Source organism: Talaromyces amestolkiae (genome assembly GCF_001896365.1).
Source record: "Talaromyces amestolkiae strain CIB chromosome Unknown scaffold22.1, whole genome shotgun sequence".
NCBI lineage: Eukaryota > Fungi > Ascomycota > Eurotiomycetes > Eurotiales > Trichocomaceae > Talaromyces > Talaromyces amestolkiae.
In genome coordinates, this window is record NW_024468058.1 from 102,622 (window position 1) to 114,171 (window position 11,550).

General features: G+C 47.2%; 6 protein-coding genes across 6 annotated transcripts; 4 read left to right on the plus strand and 2 right to left on the minus strand.

Annotated features, from left to right (window-relative positions):
• Positions 1–675: 675 nt before the first annotated feature.
• Positions 676–1,209, plus strand: BHQ10_009014 (uncharacterized protein; the record flags this gene model as incomplete). Its single annotated transcript, XM_040881884.1, has 1 exon — positions 676–1,209. One exon carries the CDS (start codon positions 676–678, stop codon positions 1,207–1,209), a length of 534 nt encoding a protein of 177 aa, XP_040737516.1.
• Positions 1,210–1,727: 518 nt separating this feature from the next.
• On the minus strand, positions 1,728–2,267 carry BHQ10_009015 (uncharacterized protein; the record flags this gene model as incomplete). The annotated part of the gene is made up of 1 exon (XM_040881885.1): positions 1,728–2,267. The coding sequence occupies one exon, from the start codon at positions 2,265–2,267 to the stop codon at positions 1,728–1,730; it is 540 nt and encodes a 179-aa protein (XP_040737517.1).
• A 1,019-nt stretch (positions 2,268–3,286) lies between these two features.
• On the plus strand, positions 3,287–4,165 carry BHQ10_009016 (uncharacterized protein; the record flags this gene model as incomplete). Its single annotated transcript, XM_040881886.1, has 4 exons — positions 3,287–3,426; positions 3,495–3,703; positions 3,754–3,850; positions 3,910–4,165. The coding sequence occupies 4 exons, from the start codon at positions 3,287–3,289 to the stop codon at positions 4,163–4,165; spliced, it is 702 nt and encodes a 233-aa protein (XP_040737518.1).
• A 722-nt stretch (positions 4,166–4,887) lies between these two features.
• Positions 4,888–5,643, plus strand: BHQ10_009017 (uncharacterized protein; the record flags this gene model as incomplete). Its single annotated transcript, XM_040881887.1, has 1 exon — positions 4,888–5,643. One exon carries the CDS (start codon positions 4,888–4,890, stop codon positions 5,641–5,643), a length of 756 nt encoding a protein of 251 aa, XP_040737519.1.
• Positions 5,644–5,683: 40 nt separating this feature from the next.
• BHQ10_009018 (uncharacterized protein) lies at positions 5,684–6,274 on the minus strand (the record flags this gene model as incomplete). The annotated part of the gene is made up of 3 exons (XM_040881888.1): positions 5,684–5,810; positions 5,865–6,215; positions 6,270–6,274. The coding sequence occupies 3 exons, from the start codon at positions 6,272–6,274 to the stop codon at positions 5,684–5,686; spliced, it is 483 nt and encodes a 160-aa protein (XP_040737520.1).
• Positions 6,275–7,630: 1,356 nt separating this feature from the next.
• On the plus strand, positions 7,631–10,623 carry BHQ10_009019 (uncharacterized protein; the record flags this gene model as incomplete). The annotated part of the gene is made up of 3 exons (XM_040881889.1): positions 7,631–8,107; positions 8,160–10,395; positions 10,451–10,623. The coding sequence occupies 3 exons, from the start codon at positions 7,631–7,633 to the stop codon at positions 10,621–10,623; spliced, it is 2,886 nt and encodes a 961-aa protein (XP_040737521.1).
• Positions 10,624–11,550: the final 927 nt, after the last annotated feature.

The window sequence follows — 11,550 nt, forward strand, 5'->3', positions numbered from 1 at the left end:
TGACTTCGACAAATCTTGTTTCAAGGGTTTCCGTGGTTGGAAAGAAACAACATGCTGTCATGTTTTAGCTTGCTTTACTGAAAGGCATTAATTACCTCGCCACTTACATGAGCTGATTAGTATTATACTGCACCCGCGAAGTCATGGAAATGCCAGCGTGGTTGGTATGCAGAACACGAGTGATTACTCTCTATACCCGCTGGCGTAGATGCTTGCAAATCGCATAAGCGCCGAAACCATATATACGCCGAAAATTCATACTGATAGGTCCATGCGAGTAAATTGCTAGGTAGTCATGCATATACTCACAGGGATCAGCTGAAACATCAGTAATGATAGTACGAAGTAACTACTGGGTCGCCTTTGTACAGCCTTAGGCAGCAATCCCTTTAAAGCCGGTATACAATTTATATCCCCCTTTCGAGGACGTCTTTGATTCTTTATCCTTCTATTCTTCTTTTCTGCATAACAGCACCCAATTTTAACTTCCATCGTGCTCACTTCTCTATCACCTCATTAAGACCCAGACTAGGTTTTCATAGTCATGACGCACGTCTTGGTATTTTGCACAGCCGATGAGGCCAAACCTGCAAGTCTATTCATCCCGCAATACCAGGCAATTACCCTAAAACTAATCTTCCATTACAGTTTGCTCGGGAGCTTTTAAGTGCCAGAATGCCGGGCGGAGAAGCAGATGAAATTGGACCTTTCTATCTAGTGGGATCGAATGCCCTGCCCTCCGACCGATCCGATTTTAGAAACAGTCTTCAAGAAGGCGAGACCTTTGAGACTGATTTCATTGGTGCCTCACTCGAAGATTGTCAAGCCTGGGCACAAGAGGCACAGCGCCAGGTCCGATTCATCGAGTACGATCTCATCGCGATTATGGACGCTCGTAGCGCTCAAGACAAAACCGTTTTGATGTCACACTATGTACCTCCGGACCCCGGTACCCCTATAAGATTTCCGCCTTTTGGGGTCCTTCCACGCGAACGCGATACCTGGTACAACTATAGAGTGGAGTTCTCTTACGCCCCATTTCTCCAGGTTGCCTTCTATTTTAGTCCCAAAGAGCTCTTCTACCCTGCCTACTTTGGACGCAAAGAGGACTTTACAGACGAACGGGGAGTATTCAATGTCGCCGAAGCCGAGCTATTTTCGGATGAATATAGAGAGGATGATTATTGGGTCGACCCTGCCCGGCTTTGATTGTATTTGTTTCCGGGTTTACGGAGTCATCGTGTAGTAGGATGAAAATGCTATTCCGATGCTTGCCTATAAAGTAGGAACCACGAAGATTTTGTAAATTAGTACCGAAAACTTTTTTCTTTGTTTTCAAATTCGTGCTGACTTGAACTTAAGACGATATCATCTGATATTTTTAATATGCCATGGCTCTATGAGAGTGATATCCAAACTATCTTTCTTTATCTACACATTTGGGACAACCTTGTGAGTACAAGAATGTGAGATTTCCTGGAATACTGTAAAACACAATTTGAATTTCAACGAACTAACTACTGTTCAACACAAGAAAATGTCTTGACAAAACACCCCGATATGATGGTAACATCTGTCAGATACAGTACTGGTCCGCGGATGACACGTGTAACCCTGCAGCTACTTTCAAGGTTTCTATCTAACAGCCGTTTCCGCGGTTTGACAAGCAGAGGTTAGTACAAGTATTATGAACTTGAACATTGTTAATTTTGCCTGAAATGCCATTTTCAGTACACGCTGAAAGGACTAAAACAAATCAGCATGACGGATTTACCTGTGACTGGAATTGAATGCTTACTGTTATATGCATAGGTAGCCAAGTCACCTTTGATAAGGCCGGGCACTGGATTGTGCCAAGAAACACAACAGTACGAATTGGACTCGGAATTGCCTTCATAACAGATCTGGCGAGGTGCCTGTGGGATGGAAACCTGGGAGTCGCCTTGGAGCTCAGTCACTAGCTTGTCGCAGACGTCGTTGCGCGCTGAATGGCTCTCATAGCAGCTAGGAGCCACGGTTGTACCACAGCTAGCACGCCCCTCGATCAGGGCTGGTTCTGACTCAACAGCTCGAGCTGCCTTTAGAGTGCTACCCGAAGGTCCGTAGTAGGTAAGCTTGCCGGTGGAGAATTTGGCATCTTCGTTCCAGAGCTCGAGGTAGTCGTTGGCAAACAGCTCCTCGCTAGAGTTCCGTACGGAAAGAGGCGAGGCCACCAGACCCTTGATGAGAAAGCAGGTAAGAATGATTCTCATTGAAGGAAACTGCATGTCGGTGGTGGTTCTTATTGTAGTTTTGGTTGGTTTGTGCTATGTGACTTCGTTGATGATTGAAGTAGATAGTTAAGGATATGGCGAGCAGTAGAGCTATGATGAGAGTTAGACTTTTGCTCCGACTGAGGTTTTCCTGTGATGATAGGATAGCTTTTATATCTTTAAATTGTTTGCTAAACATGAATCCACGCTTGAAACATCTGCACCTAGAAGTTGGTTTCTCTCAGCTCTGATTCAGTTCTCTGTGAAAGAATGACATGACAACGCCGAAAAAGTTGCGCATCAATTACCAGGTATTAGGCCAGGAGCAAGAGGAGGAAGATGGCATGATTCTTGGGCACATCTGAGTGATTCTCGACCACTATCGGAGATTATAACAGCGTATGTCAATGTTGTATGAGTAACGCAGGCTCCTGAAAAGGCGTTATACCTAGATCCCTGAGGTCATCTTGTTTCAAAGCCCCTTATATAGATGTTCGGCGAGTATGTGCCTGTGGCATGACTCAAAGGGTTATGAGTGAAAGCAGTGTGTAATTTCGGTAATGACACCAACAAGCGCATCTGACAAGCTGTCCTTAGAGTATGTTTTGTACCGACCGATGACATCGATGAATATCAGTTATCGCCGGATGGCACATATCCCTGCAGGGCGGCTTCACATACATCAAAAACCAAGCGACTGAACCAACTTGAACTCCCAAGATATCATGGCTGACGCAGTTGTAATTTGTTTACAGTCAGCGTACAGCGTTTCAGATTCGACGTGAAGACCGAGCAGGACTAAGAATAGAAGTCTCAGAAGAGTAGTACATGTGAATGCGAATGTTGTATAACTAATATAAATACAAATATTCATTAGCTCTATGAATAGCATCTTCATATCAAGTTCTCTTACTTTAGTCAAGTGCATATAAACTATCCTCAAACTCGCCAGTATGGTGTTCAAAGATCTTTGTCTGTTATTTCTTCTGTGCTGCGCTGCAACACTCGGAGCTCCAGTACCTGAACCTATCAATATGACAGAGGGCTTGACCTTTTCAAAGCGTAGCTCTAGAGCCAATCCCATAGATGCAACCTTCGACATCACATTATGGCCGAATATTGCCGAAGAAAACTGCTTTGCCATGCTCTGCCTTCAAAATGGGAACCGGGTTTAGTGAGTACTTTGAAAGATACCTTCCACCTTCATAGATGAGATTATTCATAGATTACGCCCTGCTCCAGCCAAAGAGTCTCTACGTCGAGTGCAGCCGATGATAACCGCCGTGATTCTGGGGCAGATTTCCGGCCATTTAGGGCTGCTCAATTAGCAAGCCGTCACACCAGTCAGATAAACCCAACTACCGTCAGCGCAGAAGAGTTTCCATGGGCGAGTACAAGACAAGGAGGTGCAACTGCCTACGTATTCCCAGCCACAGTAGCCGAACAAAGCCGTATGTATGTACCATTTGACACAGGTTCGATATGCTAACCCCAGACTTAGGTCTACACGGAGCTCAAGGAACCGCTATCAATAGTGGCTATGTACGTTCTGGAGTGGGTTTCGACGACTACTTTAGGATCACATTCACACCAGCCAAGTGAGCTTTCCATCTAACTAATCCAAGGATACTTCTTTTCAACTTACCATCTTTCACAGCCTCTTTGGCCAATATTGCACTGCTCTACATGCAAATCCTCCAGATACATCAATCTGCGGCAGAGAACCAACACAAACTCTTTTCGGTACCACAGGTATTAACATCGCCAATTTCGCATATCAAGTCGTGAGATCTGGAGCAGTCCCTTTTGCTTTTATGCATGTGGCTGGTGCCAACAATGGAAAGATCACAAAGCGGCAGCAAGACTTTGATGTCGCAGGCATTCTTGAGGCTGCTGAGGATATTAAGAACTGAGTGAAGATGGTGATTCATGGCGCCTAAAGGTCAGCCGTTGCGAATGCGAGAGCAAGATCTGCATGCCCGTAGACCAATTTGTATGCCAATTTATGCGGCCATTTCCTAGTTCATTTGCCACTTTGTACGCTAGTTGAATGTCCCTTTAAATGTCAATTTATACACCAATTCTATACACCAATTCTATACACCAATTCTATACACCAATATATACACCAATTCGCAAACCAAGTCGTAGGTACGTAGGTATGCCAGTTTTCACGTCAGTCGATATGCCAATTTGTATCCGCATACCAATTCGCATGCTAAATCGCACGCCAATTTATATGTTATGTAGACTTATATGTAACCAACCAGCATCGAATCTTGGTTTTAGGGGTGTTGCATAGAGCTGCTCATGCTTCGCATTCGCAAATCAGTGTTGATTCAAGTTTGCAACCCCAGTTATGTGTATCAGATCATATGCGTTGGAGTTAGGGCTCTTCCGCAATAGCCCTAATTCTTGGAGTTGTAGATTTGTAACTCAAGTGCTAAATTTGTGTCTTGTGTTTGACTTTTGTGTCCATGATTGCCAATAAATTATACTAATTGTTATACGAGTATGATTAATTGGAATAGAGTTCAGGCCCCATCTCTGGCACCTTTGCAGATCGTTGATGCCTAGAACCAACGAGGATATAGCCACGTCGTTCTCATCTATCCATCCTCCTACTGCCTCAACAATGCAGACTGGAATAACCTGTGCCAACGCAGTCTTCAAAATGGCCCTCCCAAAATTCCTTGTCCTCTGCATAGATGACCGCGACATCCAAACCCTGCACTCAACCCTCTCCAAATCCTGGCCCGCCCACTCCCACACCCTACAACTTACCACCATCCACGAAAACCTGCGCAACCTACCCAACTCCACCAAATTCGACCTAATAGTCTCGCCCGCAAATTCCTACGGCATTTTAGATGGCGGCTTCGACGACGCCATATCCCGCACTTTTTGTCTTCCGCAACACGACTATAGGGCGCTGACGAATGTCGCGCAGCAAAAGTTGTATGAGCAGTGGCATGGCTTTGCGCCGCCGGGGACGTGTACGTTGGTGAGTATGCCGAGGGAGTTGAGGGAGACGAATAGGTGGGGGTGTAAGTTGCTTGCGCTGTGTCCGACGATGAGGACGCCTAGTGATGCGCGTTGGGATAGGGAGGTTGTGTATGAGTGTATGTGGAGTCTGATGTGTGAGGTTGGTCGGTGGAATAAGAGCGTTAGCTCGAGTTCGACCACGACTGCTAAGGAGAAAATTGAGACGATATTGATTACGCCGCTGGCTACGGGGACGGGAGGTGTGAGTAGAGAGAAGTGGGCACTACAGTTTGTGCTTGCCTTGAAGCATTTTGTGGATGCGCAGGAGAAGCCTGAGAGATGGGGTAGATTGAAATGGGAGGACCTCAAAGAAGCTAAAGAGGTAGAGAGGTCGTGGCAGATGTGATTATCTAGTTTCTATTCAAGACTACATGTAAAGTCACTATTTATTCGTTCTCATCCCCCCCTTCGTCAATTTCAGGGGGCTTGTCATCAGGATCATTTGGCCATAGATCGTGATATAGTGACCGTGCCGGAACCCATTCCTCCTCCCAATCCCAGTACCCATCGGAACTGCACCATATAGCACGTTAGACCATCCGCCATTTTACATAGCTACATACCTACCTCAATTGAAACGTATTCGGTGCTAGCCGGTACGCCCTAAGCAATACACAAGTAACCACCATATCATATGCACGCCTGCCGGTCTTGCAGAAACCACGTGGTTCGCTCTCTTTCAGGATAAAATCTTCGTTTGAGTCTTCCTCGACACCGTTGATACAGATCCCATCACCGATGTTCGCGATAGGCGGGTTGGGTATATCCCTTCCTTCCTCAAATGTCACGCTACAAGGACCGGAGAGGGGGATGTCTGGCACGGCATCGATGATGGTGGAAGTGTCTTGGATGAGTTGCGGCCAAGCAGCCTGCCACTCAGGAGAAGACCAGTCTTCGACTTTGTAGTAGTGTGTGTAGCTGTTGACTTGTTAGTTCTTATCAGTTAGGTCACTATAATGTCTCTAATCTTACCCCATTGTCAGATCGCGAGTTCGGCAAGATCATGGACAATGGGTGACGAGCAAGATCTGCGTGCGAATGGAAGTTAATTCCATCATCGCACGTCACTGTGCCACTGACAGTGTTTCTGGTAACATACTAGAGAGAGAGAGTGAAGAGAAGGCAATGACAAGAAAAAGCACGTGATCGCCGAAACGTTGTTCCGATGATCGACCGATGATCCCGAGATCTGCACGTGATCTGTCCCATTTTTTCCTCTTTCTGCTTGTCTTTTTCGAGATTTCCCTATCTTTATCTTCCGCGACTTCGATTCTACAGACACCAATATGTCGATTACGGTTTTTTCCGAGTATATCTACTTCTCCCGGGTATCTCTACGACTGAAGGCGATTCCTGGCAGATACAACGTCACTCTCTCCCAGAACCTGCTGGACCCAGAATGATCCACAGGCCCATTCCGGAACGTCAGGGCTCCGTCAATTCTGTACCTTGGCAGACCCTGTTTGTCTGCGTTGAAGACGAGATTCTGTCTTGGGGGTATTCTGATCTCGAAAGAGTGCTACGATAGTCACATACGAGATCAAAGAAAGTGCCAGTATGTATTGACTGTTGTTGATTATATAGACTAGCCGGCGACGGACATAATAGGCGATTGGCCTGGAACTGAAAGCCAGAAAGAAGAACCACAGACAGCAAAGTCTAATCTATCGAGTGGGCATTCAGATATGTTTTTAATATAAAGTCTGTCGATACAACCAAGGTTGGGTGCCAATGGTGGCCATCTCACCGCTATAGACAGCCAGCGTTACTTAGCAACGCCTCTTAAGACTTAAGAGTGTATCTGGTAGCTTCTCCTCCCAACTACGTAGTGCCGGCCAGAATCAGGCCAGGAACTAGTCTCTAAGACTCTAAGTAAAATCAGCCCCGCAGAAACAACAGCGCATTATCTGCTCCTCTCAACATGTGCTTGTCTGGAACGTGACGAGAGACCAGAACATTCAAGAATTTTACCCCCATTAAATCTCCGTCAACCCACTCGCACGAGTGAGTCCATGGCGGCAGGCAACTAACCAGACTCAATCTCTAATTTTCGGTCGCTTCCCGCCCTTTCCTTCCCCTTCGCTCTTTTAGGAACAGTACGTACCCCTCCAGTCCGCGAACGTTGTTTCTGCCTCACTCGGAGTGCTTCTTCCTGAGTCAATGCACTCGACCGAGTACTACTGATTCGTGAATTTTTACTTGTCTTCGTTTCTCACTCACTTCGTCACTTTAAAATTCTGCCACTCCGCGTTGAGCGTTCATTGACTCAATTCTGCTCGCAGTTCAAGCTTGTTAGTGGCTAGCTACAAGCTCTCCGCAGAGACACCACCGCTATGGCCAACGAGCAAGGCGCTCCGGACAAAATTCCCCCCAATCAGCCGAACCCCGTCATCGTCGGACCGGGATTATCTGCCCTCGGCGAAGAAGCATACCTCGAGGCCTCAGCCGCGACTCCAGCCGTCGTCTCGGCGGCCACTGCTGCCGGTAACGCCGATGGTGCAGTAAACCCTCGAGAACCAAAGCAAGACGAGTCTGCAGCATCGTATTTCGCCGAGGTGCCTGGTACGGCGACCGCGCTCAAGGATGCATACGCCAAATCGCCCATGAGTCCTGCCGACGCCGCGTCGGGCGCAACATCGGGTCCTGAACTGCTGCGACGTTTAAGTCTCATCGGCGGCGCTCATCTTACTCCAGCGACTCCTGTGACCGATCCGCGGGCGGACCATCCAGGACTACAATTGACGGGGCGGATCATCAGTGCTTCGTTGTGTATACCGTACAAGGTTGCACACCAAGCGGGACAGGATTGGGTAGGAGAATATACCAAGTGACTATGAATCGTGAATACTAACATGCGCGTAGGAATTGAGTCCTCGTGCAGGCACGTCGGCCTTGTTCGACTCATTCGCTCATCTCGCATCCGACCAATCGCCATGGGATCATACCTTGGTAGCCTGGACCGGGGAAGTGGATGAGATTGTCACCAAGCGAGCACCGTTACAACCAGTCAGCGCGAACGGCGTCAATGCTGTGCCTACTACACCTCTTCCCGTAAACAAAGCATCTGCGCCGATTCCTGTGGATCTCTCGGTTTCACAAGCCCAGACGCCTGTCGAGGGCATCCTAGTTTCCACTGCCGACAGAGAACGTCTGGAGAGGCAGCTGAAGTCAGGCAAGTACGGCAAGATTCTACCAGTCTGGGCAACAGCCGAGTCTGACGAGCCTTCCGACGAGATTTTGTTGCAAGATCAATCTCGGTGGAGGAGATATGCTGAACGAGAGTTATATCCACTGCTACACTACAAGCAAAATGGTCCATCAGACGGGCGCTCAGAGAGAAAGTGGTGGACAGATTATATGCGCCTGAACCGCTTATTTGCCGATCGCATTGCTAAGACATATCAAGCTGGAGATATTGTATGGATCCACGACTATCATCTGTTCTTGTTGCCAAATCTTTTGCGACAACGGATTCCGAATATCTTTATCGGATTCTTCCTTCATTCTCCATTCCCTAGCAGTGAATACATGCGCTGTCTAGCCAAGAGAAAAGAAGTGCTTACCGGAGTGCTCGGAGCGAACATGATTGGATTTCAGACATACTCATATTCCAGACACTTTTCATCGTGTTGCACCCGCGTGCTCGGATTTGAGTCAAATTCTGCTGGTGTTGATGCCTATGGAGCCCACGTTGCGGTTGATGTCTTTGCTACTGGGATAGATGCGCATAATGTACAAAAGGCAGCTTTTGGTTCTTCAGATATCGAGCGAGTCGTTGCGAACATCAAGAAATTGTATGCAGGTAAGAAGATCATTGTCGGCAGAGATCGATTGGACAGCGTCCGTGGTGTTGCGCAGAAACTGCAAGCTTTTGAAGCATTCTTGGAAAAGTACCCTCACTGGCGTGATCAGGTTGTCTTGATTCAAGTTACGAGTCCGACCAGTATGGAAGAGCAAAAGGAGGACCCGGAGAACAAGATTGGCAGCCAAGTTTCGAGTCTTGTTTCTACTATTAACGGCCGATTTGGATCGCTGAGCTTTACGCCTGTGCAGTACTATCCTCAGTATATTTCTCAACTTGAATACTTCAGTCTCTTGCGCGTCGCAGATGTTGGTTTGATCACTAGTGTCCGTGACGGCATGAACACGACAAGTTTGGAATATGTGCTTTGCCAGCAGGGAAACCACGGTCCTCTGATCTTGTCTGAATTTTCCGGAACAGCCGCAATGCTCACCAGTGCAATTCATATCAACCCATGGGACACGACCGGCGTGGCCGCAGCGATTGACCAGGCGCTTAGCATGAGCAAGGATGAGAAACTCAAACGACACGACGTTGCTTACAAACATGTCACATCCAACACGGTATCGATGTGGTCACAGCATTACATTAACCGCTTGCTCACTAATCTGTCTTCATTTGACCAATCAATCGCCACACCGGCTTTGGACCGCGCATCAGTATTGAAGCAGTACCGAAAGGCCAAGAAACGATTGTTCATGTTCGACTACGACGGAACCTTGACACCAATTGTCAAGGACCCGCAGGCTGCTATTCCATCCGACCGCGTTTTGAGGAATATCAAGAGTCTAGCCGCAGATCCAAGAAACGCAGTATGGATTATCAGTGGTAGAGATCAGGCTTTTCTGGACGAATGGATGGGCCATATTCCTGAGCTCGGACTGAGCGCCGAACACGGATGCTTCATTCGCAAGCCCAAGAGTGACGACTGGGAGAACCTCGCAGCACAATTCGACATGGCATGGCAAAAGGATGTCATGGACGTATTCCAGCACTACACAGAACGCACACAAGGCTCCTTTATTGAGCGAAAACGGGTTGCCCTGACATGGCATTATCGTCGGGCCGATCCCGAATATGGCCTTTTCCAAGCGAAAGAGTGCCGGAAACACCTTGAGAACACGGTGATGAAGAAGTATGATGTTGAGGTCATGGCTGGAAAGGCGAATCTCGAAGTGCGGCCTACATTTGTCAATAAGGGGTTCATCGTGACGAGGTTGTTGAACGAGTATGGCCGGGGACCTGGCGAAGCGCCAGAATTCATCTTTTGTAGTGGAGATGATTTTACCGATGAGGGTGCGTTCTCCTTTCCCTTTCTAGTATTTACTCGCTTACTAACGAGATTCTCCAGATATGTTTCGCTCTTTACGCAACTCAGACCTTCCCCCCGAACACATCTTCTCAGTCACAGTAGGCGCAAGCTCAAAACAGACACTGGCAAGCTGGCATCTCCTCGAACCGGCAGACGTTATAGCGACAATAGCAATGTTGAACGGGACGTCGTTGGGAGCTGAATACTCCTAGCAATCAACCACGAAACCTAGCCTGTAGCTAGATTGTTCGAGCTTATATACGCAGTACACGGCCGTTAACGACAGCTTGAAGACGAAGAAACATAAAAGACAGTATCATGGGAAACGAATTAATAATTACTTGCCTAGACTAAATCAATACAACGTTATACAATTGGTTTTTTATCCAGCAAATCGGATTTCTTGCTTTATTCATATTATTCTGTTGCACGCATACCTATATACTTGATGATTTTTGTAGTCAGGGGGATCGAATGTTAGATATTCTTTGGTGTTTTCGAAAGCAATGAGCGACTGATTTTTTTGCTCTTTTAAGTACGGCCTATCAATATTATTTGATTCGATTCTGTTGAACAGTTGACCGGCATATTGATGACATACATGTTGCACTCGAGAATAGCGATTCTCTTGTCACGGAGGGAAAGTTTGCTCACGTCATTATGCCCATTGGAAACCTTCGTTAGGGTTTCGGTCAGTAATTCCTCCTAACCTAGGTCGTTGGAAGCTCCATCCTTGTCAAGCATTCCCTCATACACCGACATCGTCCAAGAACCGGAGATATGCTCCAACACATCTCCACACACTTATCAAAACATCAACCACTTCACCGACATCCTAAGTCACGAAATAGATTTCTTCACCTCCGACAAACACACGACATCAAGAAGCCAGTACATCAGCTTCTGCAACGTTCTGCAATGTGACTGAATCCTGCTTCAATCACACCTTCATCGATCCTGCCGACAGCCTCGTAACCTTTGAATCATACTTTCTGCGCCGCGAATTGTTGCTGTTGAGGATTGTGGCGAGGGGGAAGGGAGTTGCTGCGTCGGATTCTGAAATTTGTAATGCACTCCAGCTTAGGCGAATGGGCAGGAGATCAGATAATAGGATCCTCCCTCCTGTTAGGATTGTGGCA